Below are 14,618 nucleotides of genomic sequence, written 5' to 3'. Positions count from 1 at the left end.
CCTGGGTTAGTCTCACCCCTATTTTATTTTTTATTTTTTTGCTAATTGTATCGGTCTGCAGAATCTGAAAGATTTAGATCTTGCCAAACAAACTCTGCTCTAGATTTAAAAATAAAGAATTAAAATAGGAGCAGAAATAGACCTAATTTCTACATTCCTGTTCTGCCTGTGGACACGTCCTCTGTGTTGCTGTTTCCCAGCAATGGGAAGCCGTCTGTGTTTGTTCTTGCAGAGGCCATCAGAAAACACTAGAGCCAAGCTGGGATCTGGAAGGTTTCCATCACTTTCCAGGTGATTTTTAACAGTTAACCTCTGGAAGTGGCATATTTCGTTATGGAGATTGTTGTTGTTCAGTCGCTAAGTTGTGTCTGACTCTTTGCGACCCCGTGGACTGCAGCACGCCAGGCTTCCCTGTCTTTCCCTCTCTCCCGAAGTTTGCTCAGATTCATGTCCATGAGTCATTGATGCTCTATGAGTCATTGATGATCCAACCATTTCATCCTCTGTCGCCCCCTTCTCCTTTTGCCCTCAGTCTTTCCCGCATCAGGGTCTTTTCCACCGAGTCAGCTCTTCGAATCAGGTGGCCAAAGTATTCCATCACTTTCCAGATGATTTTTAACAGTTAACCTCTGGAAGTGGAGCAGTTCGTCATGTGGAGATTATCTCATGATAATCAGTTGTCCAGAATTAAACTTTCTTCCCTCCTTCTTTGGATAAGAAACATCATGCCTCATAAATTAAAAATAGTGCTGATAAAAACTTATAAAGGGAGGCAGTTTTAAAATGTAGTGCTGGTGATGGTTCTTAGTTTAGCATTGGCAACTTGAATGCCCTTGTGTAAATCAACGAATTGAAGGGATGCACCCTTAATTTGTTTGGATTATTTGAGTTAAAATTAATCATAATAATTTCCCACTCTCCAAAGGAAGTCTAAGTTCAGTGAATCCAGTTATGAAATGATTACTTTTAACTAGTTGTTATTTTTTTAATATTGAAAAGAAGACAAAAGAAGGAAATGAAGATTTGCTTATTAATTCCCTATCTAGAACATGTGAAAAATTTTCTTCATGTAGTAAAAACCTTCAAACTATATAGAAAAGCAAAAGGTAAAAAATAAAAGAATCTTAACCCTTAGAGTCTCTACTTGCAGGTTTTAGAACTTTGTGTGCCAGTCAGAGATTTTGTTCATACCTGTAGCAAAATATATCCTTTAAACATTTTACACAGGGAATTGTACTATATACACTGTTCTTCACCATGCTTTTCTCATTATTCTTCAAAACTTTTCATGTCAACAAATACATTTCTGTCTTTCAGTTGCTTCGCATATAGTATTCACTTGATGGGCAACTCACGATTGGTCTGACTGGTCCCTTTTTCACAGATATTTAGGTTGTTTCCAAAGGTTTTCTGACAGTGATGCCATGAGCATTGTTGTACATGTAATTTCATCTACTTTTACAAGTACATGTATGGTATAATTTCCTGGCAGTGGAATCACTCTACCAAAAGTAAAAGTGACAGTGCCAGGTGTCCTCCATGTAGGTGGTATCCACATTTCTATTTCCTCCCATAGAATTCAGGAGGTCCTGTTCCTCCTCCCTTCACCCCCCTGGATACTACAGTGTTCATAAATCATTCTTTGAGATGCGTGTCCTTTCTTTACAGTCTGGAGCAAAAGCACACCATCTGCTCCAGATAATGGTACTTCAGCTTGGGGTGAGCCAAACGAAAGCAGTCCTGGGTGGGGCGAGATGGATGACACTGGAGCGTCGACAACAGGCTGGGGGACTGCACCCTCCAATGCTCCAAATGCCATGAAACCTAGTAAGTATACGGCACTCTTTTTGAGGGAGTCTATTAATTTGGAGAGTCACACATTTTGGGGAGGGCTGCTATTACATTATCAGTTCAACGAGGTTCAGGACCTTGGATCTTTAGTGAATGGTTAGTAGCAAATGATGGGGACTTGGCTTGGCATATGTAAAAATGCTTACAGTGAACTGAAAGTCGTAAGTTAGTATTATTGATTTCATTTTTAAAACATATTTACTTACTCAGCTATGCTGGGTCTTAGTTGTGGCACGAATGCTCTTCCTTGTGGCAAGTGGGATCTTAGTTCCCCAACCAGGGATCAAACCAGGGCTGCCTGTATTGGGAGCATGAGGTCTTAGCCACTGGACCACCAGGGAAATCCCTCATTTTAACTTAAGTTTAATGTCTGGCCAGAACTGAAATTTTGATGTGCCTTTTTTCCCATAGTAAGTTAAATATTGCTCACTGTATCTATTTTGCATTTCTACGCTCATGTTGGTATAAGTTAAAAAAAATAATTCCTGGCATTTAACATGGAACAAGGTCTCTGCTGCCCAGTGACTTCATCCTTCTGCTCCTTTCTTGCCCCTTTGTCTCTCTTTTCATACTCCCACCCACACAGGGACATTTAAGGTTTCTTGAACCCAACAAAGATTTCTTCATTTGAATTTTTTAAACAAAGCACGTCACACTTATTCATAATCACTGATAATCTAAGCTATCCTTGATCCAGCTGGCAGTGTGTACTCACAGTAATTTGCAAAACTTCGTAAACGGATGCTGCAGAATGTCCCATTGGATGATCCTCAATTTAAAACTTTAATTTCAAGTGCCTGTTTTCACTTTTTTGTAGTTTTCTTAAGAAGTATTCCAACGTCTCTTTTCTACCATATTGCAGAGTTAAGGGATTGTCTTTTGATTAAAAAATGTGGTCAGACTGAATTCTCCGAATTGGAACAAGAATAAATTCCATTGTCAAGTTTATTTTATGATATTTATGATTCTAACCATACCACAGGATGGAGTATCATCTTAGCTTTCTGTATTCTGGAAACACTCTTGTGCCTGTGTAACTTGACTGCATTTTGAAAACGGCAAATCTCCTTCACTTCATAGAAATAGCTTGATAAGGAATTTGATCTTGTCTTGACTTTCATTGTAAAATGGGTTCTATCATCATGGGAGATACCATTCTGTAGACTTGGAATAGATCCAGAACACTGTTGAAGGGCATAAACCAGACCCTTGGCACAAGGAGGCATTTTAGCAGTACTTTGAAGATTTTTATGTGTCTTTCCCAACTTCGGGATCATCTTTCTTCCATCACAGAAATCACTTTTCTCCAGATTTTAAAAAAGGCTTCTACTCACTGGGATCATCTATGTCCATAGCTAAAGCTGTAGTTACCTTTCCCCCTTCTCTGGGTAATTTGAACATGTAATAGTCAGGGGAGGGGGCTAGATAGTCACAGCCTAGTAATTAGTGCTCATGGTGATGTAACCTGTGATCTTGTCTAGACTGTAGATGCCTTAAATCTGGTGTGGGCTCCAATACTGAAGTCATGGAGCTCTATTTTTTTAATCTCTCTACAGGAAATCATTTGTTAAAAGTGCAGCTCCTTTCTCTCGAAGAAGGGTTACATGGATGTCTTTTCTTTAAAAGGGTCAATATGTCACTTATGTTGGGTTTTTAATTCCTGTTGCTTGTCAGAGGATGTATAAAGCCTCTGCTTATGTAATAGTGGGTAACCTCCTATGCAGGAGAAATGGTCCTGGTTATCCAGAAGCGGGGAGAACAGCCCCCAGGCCCTGCTTCTTGCTGCTCAGTCACAGAGCCCCTGCAAAGGGGGGCGCTTAGTGAACCCCATAGAAGGTTCATCCCAAGGCTCACTTGGGCGTTGCTGGGAGATGATGCCACCGTCTGAGGAAACTGACTACCTAGCTCTCTGCATACTTGATTGGTGCCTGGATGGCATCATAGGCCTGGTCCCAGAGCCTGGCAGCAGAAAGGCCTGGAAAAGCCACTTTTCTGGCTCTAGACTCTTCATGTGAAGCAATCTGAATCAAATAACTCCCTCCATAAATGTCTTGTCATTTTGTGAATTGGAGGTGTGGATGGAGCTTCTGGACTGCCCAGATTCTGGCAAAGAGTCTGCCTGCAGTGTGGAAGACCTAGGTTCAATCCCTGGGTCGGAAAGATCCCTTGGAGACGGGAATGGCTACCCACTCCAGTAATCTTGCCTGGAGAATCTCATGGAGAGTGGAGCCCAGCCTGTTACAGTCTATAGGGTCGCGAAGAGTCAGACATGGACTGAGCGACTAATGCTTTCATACCTTTTCATGGAGCTGCTAGGTGGGATAGTGTATTTCCTTTCTTCTATCATCACCAGAAAGTGTACCCATACAGAATTTTCAGAAAGAGATTAAGGATTTATCCCAGTCTCCAAATTCAAGATCTTTGTTTAAGGGGAAATGTTGGTGGAATTGACTGGAGCCTGATGATGACCTACTTCCTTGAACAGTTGAGCACTGGTTTCCCTGTCTTTGTTCTCCCTTCCACGTTCTGTCTCCTACATTTCCTCCTCCTGTCTTTTATTTTAATTATTTATTAAATATTTATTTATTTATTTAGCTTGACCAGGTCTTAGTTACAGAATGTGAACTCTTATTTGTGGCATGTGGGATATAATTCCCCAATCAGGGATCAAACCTGAGCCCCCTCCATTGGAATCATGGAGTCTAGCCACTGGACCACCAAGGAAGTCACTCCTCTGCCCATCTTTAAAAGCCATTGCTTATACATTGTCTTTGTCTAGGATCTTTTTAGTATCCAGTACCTTTCAAGTGTGTAAATCTAGTAACTTTCAAATTTTCATGACTATTTGTGAATTTCTCTTCTTTCACTGTAATTTTGATATTCAAAATCTAGTACAGTTTTCTTTTTTTATCCATCTTTCATGTTCTTTTCTTCACCCCAAACAAGGTTGACAGTTGTTTTTTATCCTGCCTCATATTTGTAAAATCCGTTACAAAGTACACCACGTATTCCCTCTCAGGAGGGTAAAGCTAAGAAGTGCAGTACAACATTCTCATTAAGAGTAACAGATTTCTCTTAATTTAAGTGTGAAATTTCTTGTTAAGTAAGTAGTGATAGGTTCTTTTCAGTTGGGGGATTTCTGTCAACACTGTGTGAGGGGAAAAATCATTGAACTAGAAACCAGGAAATCTTGATTCATGGTTTATGAATTTACTGTGTATCGTTGACCCTTTTGGGGTTTGCATTCTGCCCTCTAAAGTTGGGAGAATATTTGCCTCACCATACAGACCGATTCTGGATACAATCACAAATACACTAAAATGCTGTATTTACAAGGAATGGCCATTGTGGGTTTTGTTCTATCGCCATTGCATACAGTTGGCTTGCTCTTTTCTTAAAGATTCCAAATCTATGCAAGATGGCTGGGGGGAGAATGACGGGCCAGTGGCAGGAACTCGCCATCCCAGCTGGGAAGAGGAGGATGATGGAGGAGTCTGGAACACTGCCGGCTCTCAGGGAAGCGCTTCCTCCCACAACTCAGCAAGCTGGGGACAAGGAGGAAAGAAACAAATGAAGGTAGGCCGCGTTAGAAATGTCTGAACTTGCTTATTCATTCTTAGAAGGCAGAACTGAGAATGTTTGGTGGAAGAAGCCACGTAGCTGAAGTCCTTGCAGTCCTCAGTGATGGAGAAAATACTTTCTTCAGAACACATAACTGCTTCCTCTTTACCCCTCATCTTCCTTCCCTTGAAGTCTCAAAACTACAAAATTCTCACTCTGGATAAAATGGAATTTTCAAAGAAACAAGATTTTTCTTTTCACTTCAATTTCCGTATTTTATAATAATTCTTTAGGAATTTTCAGGACACCCTTTATAAATGTTTTATGCTTTTGTGTTCTAAAGCCTGATCAGTCCTTAGAGTAGGTCCCCATGAATATGTAGACGGGAAACCACAATAATATGGTTTCTCCAGCAACAATCAACATGACTCATTTTTGTCTGATTTGGGAAATTCCAAGGCCCAGAATCCTTTCTCAGCAAAATGAGGTGCCAGTGCATAACCCTGCATTAGCAGCTAGGTGGTTTATCTCTGTCCTGTATCAGTTGTGTCCTACACTTTTTATTTTCTGGATTGTAGAGCAACTTAGTTTCTCTTTTGATTTTCATAGTTTAATGAGGACTTTGGTTTTCAATCTAGAACCTGAATGACTCTCAGTAGGAGCCCTCTTTTTTCATCCCAGCCTCTCATTCTACAAATACATTAAGGGAAAAAAAGTTGGGCAGCCATGTTTGTTATTTCAGCCCGGGAGCCTTGCTGCTCTAAGAAACACTTCGTAACTAAAACTCCTGGTTTTCGGGTACCGGACACCATTTTAGAAGGTCTTCAGTTGACCAAGGGGCTGTACCTTCATCCCCTTCTCCTATGGGATTTTGTTCTGAATACCATTGCTTTCTTTTATAGCCTGAGAATGCAGGTTGTTTATGTTAGAAACGTTTTGTTTAAGCAGTCATTTACAGTTTTCCCCCATAAAGGACTTTTATTTTCTTACTTCAGTCACAAATAAAATTATTCAGTGAACTTTCTAACATTTTTAATACATTTGCATTGTCTAGTCTTCTGTGGCTTTCTTTTTATTATTTACAAATTAATAATGAGACCAGATTTTAGGAAGACTGCTGAGGAAGCAACCAAGTGAAAGGTACTAGCCCACTCAGGGGACCACCAAGATTCAGTGAGTTTAACTGGGAATTACCTGTTTCTGTTCCATGACTGATGATTCTGACCTTTCTTACTGTGTGTGTGTGTGTGTGCGCACGCGTGCGTATATTCCGGTACAGCTGATGTAAAATTGACTATCTTAACCAATTATAAGTGTACAGTTCAGCAGCATTAAGTGCATTCACGTGGTGCTGTCATCACTGACATCTGTCCACAAAGCCCTTCTCATCTTGCCAACTGAAACTTTGTACCCATTAAACAGTAACTACCACTCCTCCCTCAGGGAGGGCTTTTTTGACCTTTAAACCTGTAGAGGTACCTTAACACTCTCAAAAATAAAATTGACATGAGCAGTAGCATCAGAACACACAGAACTTTTACCTGGAAAATGCACACATACACAAAGCCACATCATCTCCAGCCCCCACCAGGTTCCCATCATAGTTCCACTCACCTTCTCCGTAGAAATAAAAGTGGAGCTGATGATTGGTTCCTTGTTCAGCAGAGAGGTTAGTTTGTCCCCTGAAGAAACAAAAACCCACACCTGCTGCCTTTGCAGTAAACTTGGTGATGGTGTCTTCTGCTGACTTCTTTTCCACTTTCCACAGAGCCCAGTGTCCTTTACATTCTCAAACAAGCAGATGAAAGTGCTGTGTGGATGAGCTTCTCCTTGTATCCACACAGAGAGTAATGACCAGTTTAAACAGGCTCCTTTCCAAATAACATGCACTGGCATCAAACTTTTTCTTGACTCCTAATAGAAACCGGCTTGGGTTTCAAGGAGGAACTGAGAGGGAAAGTACTAGCATGCAAGCGTTATATTTTAGAAAATCTGATGTTGACCCTCTATAGGGTGAAAGCCCTAGCTGACCATTTATTTTTCTAGTTATTTCTAATTCAGTGCAACGAATAGAACAAGAATGAAAACATTGATGTAACTAAGGCCTGTTACTTTTTTAGACTAACAGATCTATCAAAATAACTATAGTTAAAGAGAAATAGTTATGGTTGAAAAAGGTAAACTCTTGGTTTTACGTTTTTCATCAGTACTTATGCAACTCAGGAAGTTGAAATCAATTATTTGATTCTGAGGTTACGTATTTCATTTCTGTAGTGCTCACTCAAAGGAGGAAACAATGATTCATGGATGAATCCTCTTGCCAAACAGTTTTCAAATATGGGATTGCTGGTAAGTTTTTTTTTTCATAGGTGTACTCTATCCCAACTTTTACATTTAGTACAAATTTTAAGACCACTGCCGTATATAGTACAAAATGACAGACTTAGAAACTGGTTACGCAATGTTCCTGATTTGGATTAGGCAATGTTTGTTCTCTATCCTTTTTTTCTTAATGAAATAGTCCAGTCTTTAAAGGTTACAGCTTTTAAACGTGTAGCCTTTGTATCCTTTCTTTAGAAGGTTAGGGAAGAAAGAGCCAAGGACTTAAAAATGTATTTAACTTTTGCTGACTACTGTACCAGCTTTAATATTATAATTAAAAAAAAAAAAACCTAGCCATAGCAGAATGACTAGGGAAACTATTTGTGATTAATTATATAGACAATTTTTGTAGAACTTTAATTTTTTGGTCTTTGGGGAGCAATGTGGGGACACCCTGTCCCTGGTTGCCAAAAGACAGATGAATTGGCTGCACATTGCAAGACTTGATGACTTGACAAGTCACGAGAAGACGTTGTCATCATTTGGCTCCACTCAGGAAATTTAATCCTGAGCCGGCTGGAACTTGAGGACAGGGGTGTGTTTCTCCAAGCAGCTGTTTAGCTATCACTGTGTCCATAGATTTACTGAAGCCAATCTGATGTGAAAACTGAATTTAAGAATAGAGGCACCAGCAGCAGTCAGAATTACTCTCATGAAAACTGTTACTGTCTTCATTCCAGTTGAAGGTTCATTTCCAAGGACCTGGTATAGTCCTAGATGTAAAGTAAGAGTAAGGTGTGGTTCATGCATGAATAATGCTGTTTCTTCTCTAAGTGTGTTTAATTCCAGACTTTAATCTTCCTCACTGTTCTTTTATTTTTTTTCAGAGTCAAACTGAAGATAACCCAAGTAGCAAAATGGATTTGTCTGTAGGTGTGTATCCCCCCACCGAATGTAGTGGAATAGGTTGCTGTTGTTTGTGATCCTTTGTTGGGATCCCTGCTCTCTTTGAATTGGAATGGGTGCGGTTCCTAGACTCATATTCCACACTTGCTCTGTGGAAGGTACTAGGTAGGGATTGAAAACTAATGACGACAAGAACCAAGAAGTGTAAGTGAGCGGTGTGTGCCAGGTGTGAACAGTTGAGGCTTGAAAGCCACTGATTTCACTGTGGAGAGCCTGTGTACCACATAAAGGAGTCGGCCTCTGTTCGGTTCTTGGCACTTGTTGCCATGGACGAGTGTATGCTCAGCTTTGCCAGATCCTTCACTGTTCTCAAGAGAGGCCAGAAATTCTTATATGCTTTTAGTTTTAAATATTGAGAACTAATCCAGATTTAAAAAAAAAAAAAGTTGTGGCCAAATATATGCTGTCTGTGACCCTGCCAGAGTCACTCTCAGGTGGCCAGGCTTGTCTGCACCAAGATGTCATCAGTTCAGTCAGTTCAGCTCAGTCGTGTCCGACTCTTTGCGACCCCCTGGACTGCAGCATGCCAGGCTTCCCTGTCCATCACCAACTCCCAGAGCTTACTCAAACTCAGGTCCATCAAGTCAGTGATGCCATCCAACCATCTCATCCTCTGTCATCCCCTTCACCTCCTACCTTCAATTTTTCCCAGCATCAGGGTCTTTTTCATTGAGTCAGTTCTTCACATCAGGTGGCCAAAGTATTGGAGTTTCCACTTCGGCATCAGTCCTTCCAATGAACATTCAGGACTGATCTCCTTTAGGATGGACTGCAGGATGCATCTCCTTAGGATCTCTCTGCAGTCCAGAGGACTCTCAAGAGTCTTCTCCAACACCATAGTTCAAAAGCATCAGTTCTTCGGCGCTCAGCCTTCTTTATAGTCCAACTCTCACATCCATACGTGACCACTGAAAAAACCATAGCCTTGACTAGACGGACCTTTCTTGGCAAAGTAATGTCTCTGCTTTTTAATATGCTGTCTAGGTTGGTCATAACTTTTCTTCCAAGGAGCAAGTGTCTTTTAATTTCATGGCTGCAGTCACCATCTGCAGTGATTCTGGAGCCCCCAAAAATAAAGTCTGCCACTGTTGCCATTGTTTCCCCATCTATTTGCCATGAAGTGATGGGACTGGATGCCATGATCTTAGTTTTCTGAATGTTGAGTTTTAAGCCAACTTTTCCACTCTCCTCTTTCACTTTCATCAAGAGGCTCTTTAGTTCTTTTTTGCTTTCTGCCATAAAAGTGGTGTCATCTGCATATCTGAGGTTATTGATATTTCTTCTGGCAATCTTGATTCCAGCTTGTGCTTCATCCAGCCCAGTGTTTCTCATGATGTACTCTGCATATAAGTTGAATAAGCAGGGTAACAATATACAGCCATGACATACTCCTTTCCTGATTTGGAAGTAGTCTGTTCCATGTCCAGTTCTAACTGGTACTTCTTGACCTGCAGACGGATTTCTCAGGAGGCAGGTCAGGTGGTCTGGTATTCCCATCTCTTTAAGAATGTTCCACAGTCTGTTGTGATCCACACAGTCAGAGGCTTTGGTGTAGTCAATAAAGCAGAAGCAGATGTTTTTCTGGAACTTTCTTGCTTTTTCAGTGATCCAGCGGATCATAGAAAGGCAATTCTGCCTTTTCTAAATCCAGCTTGAACACCTGGAAGTTCACGGTTCATGTATTGTTGAAGCCTGGCTTGAAGAAGTTTGAGCATTACTTTGCTAGCATGTGAAAGTGAAAGTTGATCAGTTGTGTCCGACTCTTTGCAACCCCATGGACTATAGAGTCCATGGAATTCTCCAGGCTAGAATGCTGGAGTAGGTAGCCTTTCCCTTCTCCAGGGGATTTTCTCAACCCAGGGATTGAACTCAGGTCTCCCACATTTCAGGAAGTTTCTTTACCAGCTGAGCCACAATGGAAGCCCTTGCTAGCATGTGAGATGAGTGCAGTCGTGCCATAGTTTGAACATTCTTTGGTGTTGCCTTTCTTTGGAATTAGAATGAAAGCTGACCTTTTCCAGTCCTATGGTTACTGCTGTGTTTTCCAAATTTGCTGGCATATTGAGTCATATTAGGGACCAACTGCCTTTTGCAGGTAGAGCAGGTGCAACATCAGCCCTTCATCTGGGGGCTCTTCGCAGTGATGCTGTTGCTCACCTGGAGGTGCTTAAGAAAGAATCAAATCTGGAAGAAAAGAAAATTCCTGGGAGATTAAAAAAACAGCCTGTGATCTGTGATATTCTTAAATAGAATAACTTAAAAATGAGTTTCGTGTCACTGTACAACAGCAAATTCATAGACATGTGGAAGAAAGTGGAATAGTCATTGCATCTGGAAGATGACATTATACCAGTAACCATCTCCCATGTTCAACTCGAGTTCTAAATTTAAGGGTAACAACCATGCCTGTCTGCTGTTTGTAGTCCTAACATTTCACAACTGAAACTATTTATCTAACAGATGCTAAAAAAGCAACAAGATGCACATCCTCTCACTGAGGAGGTTTGAATATAAAAGCAAGATATATTCATCAAGCATGTCAGTAACTAGTTTAAATATCTTTTTAGTTAGATTTTGACTAGGTTAGCCCTAAGACTCTTTCAGTCTTCCATAGAAAACGAGTTTCAGCTGATATATGTTGGGGGTTTTAGAGAGATTGTTTTGTTTTGTTTTTAAAGCATGTATGTTTCAGGGAGGACCATCAATCAGCAGCCTGAAGAGTGAGAACTCTTGTCTATACCTGTACCCCACAGAGGGTAGTGGGACAGGTTACTCTTGGTCATGAGGGAGACATTGATGGTTAACATTTTCATTCTTTTCTGTGTTACTTTGCAGGGAGCCTTCCAGATAAAAAATTCGATGTGGATAAGCGAGCAATGAATCTCGGGGATTTTAATGATATCATGAGGAAGGATCGATCTGGGTTCCGTCCACCTAATTCCAAAGACATGGGAACCACAGATAGTGGGCCTTATTTTGAGAAGGTGAGTTGAATCCTTGGTTTAAGATAATAATTCATGAGAACCACTTTAGTTCCCATTTGTCTTTTGATAGTTAATTCCAGAAGGAAGCATAGAATTACTGAACTGAGTGAAAAAAAAAACAAGCATCACCTGCATTTGAACGGTGACATGAAAATAGTTGATACTGACAGGTGATTAGGCAGCAGCTAGAACCATCTGTCTTTAGAATGTGAGTATTGTGAACAAGGTCTAAGTTTTGGGGAATTTATGAAGTTTGGAGGGGGGTGTGGTCTGACTATAAGGGAAATGCACACTGAAAACATGTAGGAGAAATTCTAGAGACAGAGTTATCCTGAATTCTTTTTTCCGCTACTGTGCAATTACAAATTAAATTTTTGAATCTTGTGCAAATACCCTATGTCTCCTAAGGCCTTGCCTTTTAGCTTTGTCAAGATGACCGAAAACTTTCTCCTTTGCTATTTCTAAAAAAACTCTGTTGTCTTCTTTTTCCATTTCCTTAATGATCTGTTTTTAGTTACAATGGTGTCTTGTTCAAATTCTCAACTACCTGCTTTAAACAAGTCATTTATACCTATCTGTTGGGATTTTTAACATTTCTAATGGAGGAGGTCGTTACTTGTTTCAGAATACCAACTTGCAATATTGCTGGTCTTCAGAAGGCAGTTAAAACCAAAATTTGTAGATTTGGCACGTTTTTGACACCACTGATGCTGGTCCAGACAGCAAACATATTCACAAGAAGATGACTTTGGCTTCTGTTTCAGCAGCCACATAGTTAGAGTCATCAATATTAGATCCCTGAAACTGAAATGTCTGGCAATTTTTATCATAGTGCAATGGACAGAATGTGTTACTAACTTAGAGGATACGAATCTATACCAGAGAGGATGACAGATGGTGTCTGTTGGGCAAAGTATGATGGTGATGATCAGATCCAAATTCTATCCTCGTTTACTGCTAATACACTCTAACTTTGTTTGTTCCTGGTGTCTCTCTTTTCCCTTCTTGCATTCTGTTGCTTCACTAACCAACACTCATTGCGATTGGCTAACTGCTACTACTTTTCAGCTGACTTTGCCTTTCTCCAATCAAGATGGGTGCCTTGGGGATGAGGCTCCCTGCTCTCCTTTCTCCCCTTCTCCCAGCTACAAGCTGTCTCCCTCTGGTTCCACACTACCCAACGTCAGCCTTGGAGCAATCGGCACAGGGCTCAACCCCCAAAACTTCGCTGCTAGACAAGTAAGGAGGCCTCTCAAATTTATAACTGCTTGGCTGTGGCCTCGCCTTGGCCCTGGTCTGCAGTTTATTGCATCATTTGTCTGTCTTGGGAAATTTGTTGATTACTGAATGCACAGAATGATATTAAGTCTAGGCTTTTTATTTACCTCTTTCAGCCCATAGAACTCATCTCTCTTCATGTTTCTCAACACGGATTTTATTTTAAATCTGTTTCTTTTGTCTTCCCATTTTTGGTCATAAGTTCACGCTTCATAAGTCAGTGAGTTGCTGGCTTAGGAACATGTTAGAGAGGCTGTACAGATACCTTCTATCTAATTTAGCAACATATTTGCCACTTTGAACATTAGATTGAATGGCAAATACTACCTTTGATGTCATTTCAATCTAATATAATTGCTAGTTAAAAAATAGCACCAAAACTAATAAGATTAAATATTTGCGGGTTATGGCAGCTTAGAAATCCAGTGTCTTCAGGTATAAAATTGCTTAGGCAGAGGTAATTTATGTCTCACATAATGAAGCTTTGAGAAGACCACATCCTGCCCAGTGTTGGATTCAGGCTGCAGCAGCACCTTTCCTCGGGTTGGATCTGCCAGTCCTCCAAGGAAGGGCTGTGCAGGAGAGCCACCTTGCTTTTGCAGGCTTGAGCGGATGCAGCCGGCCTCTGTCTGTCACCTTGCAGTAGCTCTGTTGTAGTTTTTGTGAAGAAAACCAGAAATCTAGACACAATTGTGTTGCGACAGTGGCTCCAGCAGTATTTTCCTAGCCTTATTTCCATGACTACTTACTTGCCCTTCTGGCCTTCACCTCTGGATATCATGGAAAGACATTTAATTATCAGTTGTAACCATTCTGTTTTCCCATGATGACTTTCACATATAGATGAAAAGCTGGTATAAAACACGTCTTACTCCATAGTCCTCAAACTGCATGTAGATCTTTCATACGCTGATTCTTGGCTTAGCACATTTTGAAAAATGGATCATATTATGTCCATGTGTTCAAATTGGTTAACTCTGGGTTGGGAGTTACAGGTAAATTTTTGTTTTCTTCCTTTACATTTCACTCTTTTTCTTAACATTTCCGCAGAGGACGTGGCTCTGTATTGCTTATCTAAATAGAAAGGAACAGTTACATCAGTTTTGGTGGAGAGGAGGGCTCTTTGGGTTGAGGTATAGAAAATATAACATAGTCTTCACACTCTTGGTGAATGGTGATTATAAATATGCTCCCAGGACCACCTGATTATCAGATACTTTTAGTACATAAACTTTAAGTGACCAAACTCGCTGTGCACTGGACTCTTAAAAAAGGTCGTTCATCTTCAGTTTTTTATCTGTGGATTGCCACAAAGTCCATTGTAAACCACGTTGATATATACATGTTCTATCCAAATAAGGTTATGGTTTTTTCACTCTGTTTTCATGAAGAGTTAATATACTGCATAATTTGAAATTTAAGAGTTTGGTTTAAATCACAGAAGATTTTGATCAGCCTAATAACCTTGTTTTTAATTTATATACCTTTCTAAGTTAAACACTGTAGTTGGGGCAAATATCACCAATAATTATTAGGTTCAGGTCATCATAAAAGTCTCACACACAGCAGTGAACTTTTAGAAATATATATATATATTATATAAAGCTTTTGATGCCAGTTTTCCCAATCTCGAAATATAGTTTTTAAAAAGAGTGA

General features: G+C 40.3%; 1 protein-coding gene across 9 annotated transcripts in view; it reads left to right on the top strand.

Moving 5' to 3' along the window:
• TNRC6B (trinucleotide repeat containing adaptor 6B) overlaps positions 1-14,618 on the top strand; it is a 254,502-nt gene that overhangs the window by 195,448 nt on the left and 44,436 nt on the right. For 7 of the 9 annotated variants that reach the window (XM_043881416.1, XM_043881410.1, XM_043881408.1 and 4 more), the window contains 5 exons: positions 1,669-1,827; positions 5,252-5,427; positions 7,687-7,761; positions 8,622-8,667; positions 11,536-11,684. In XM_043881416.1, the coding sequence (XP_043737351.1) occupies positions 1,669-1,827; positions 5,252-5,427; positions 7,687-7,761; positions 8,622-8,667; positions 11,536-11,684 (605 nt within the window). The remainder of the gene's footprint in view (positions 1-1,668; positions 1,828-5,251; positions 5,428-7,686; positions 7,762-8,621; positions 8,668-11,535; positions 11,685-14,618) is intronic. The other 2 variants (XM_043881415.1, XM_043881417.1) reach the window with 1 other exon arrangement.

The sequence above is a fragment of the Cervus elaphus genome, chromosome 22 (genome assembly GCF_910594005.1).
Source record: "Cervus elaphus chromosome 22, mCerEla1.1, whole genome shotgun sequence".
Classification (NCBI taxonomy): Eukaryota; Metazoa; Chordata; class Mammalia; order Artiodactyla; family Cervidae; genus Cervus; species Cervus elaphus.
Note: the sequence above shows the minus strand (reverse complement) of the source record. Positions and strands in the feature narration are given on the sequence as shown.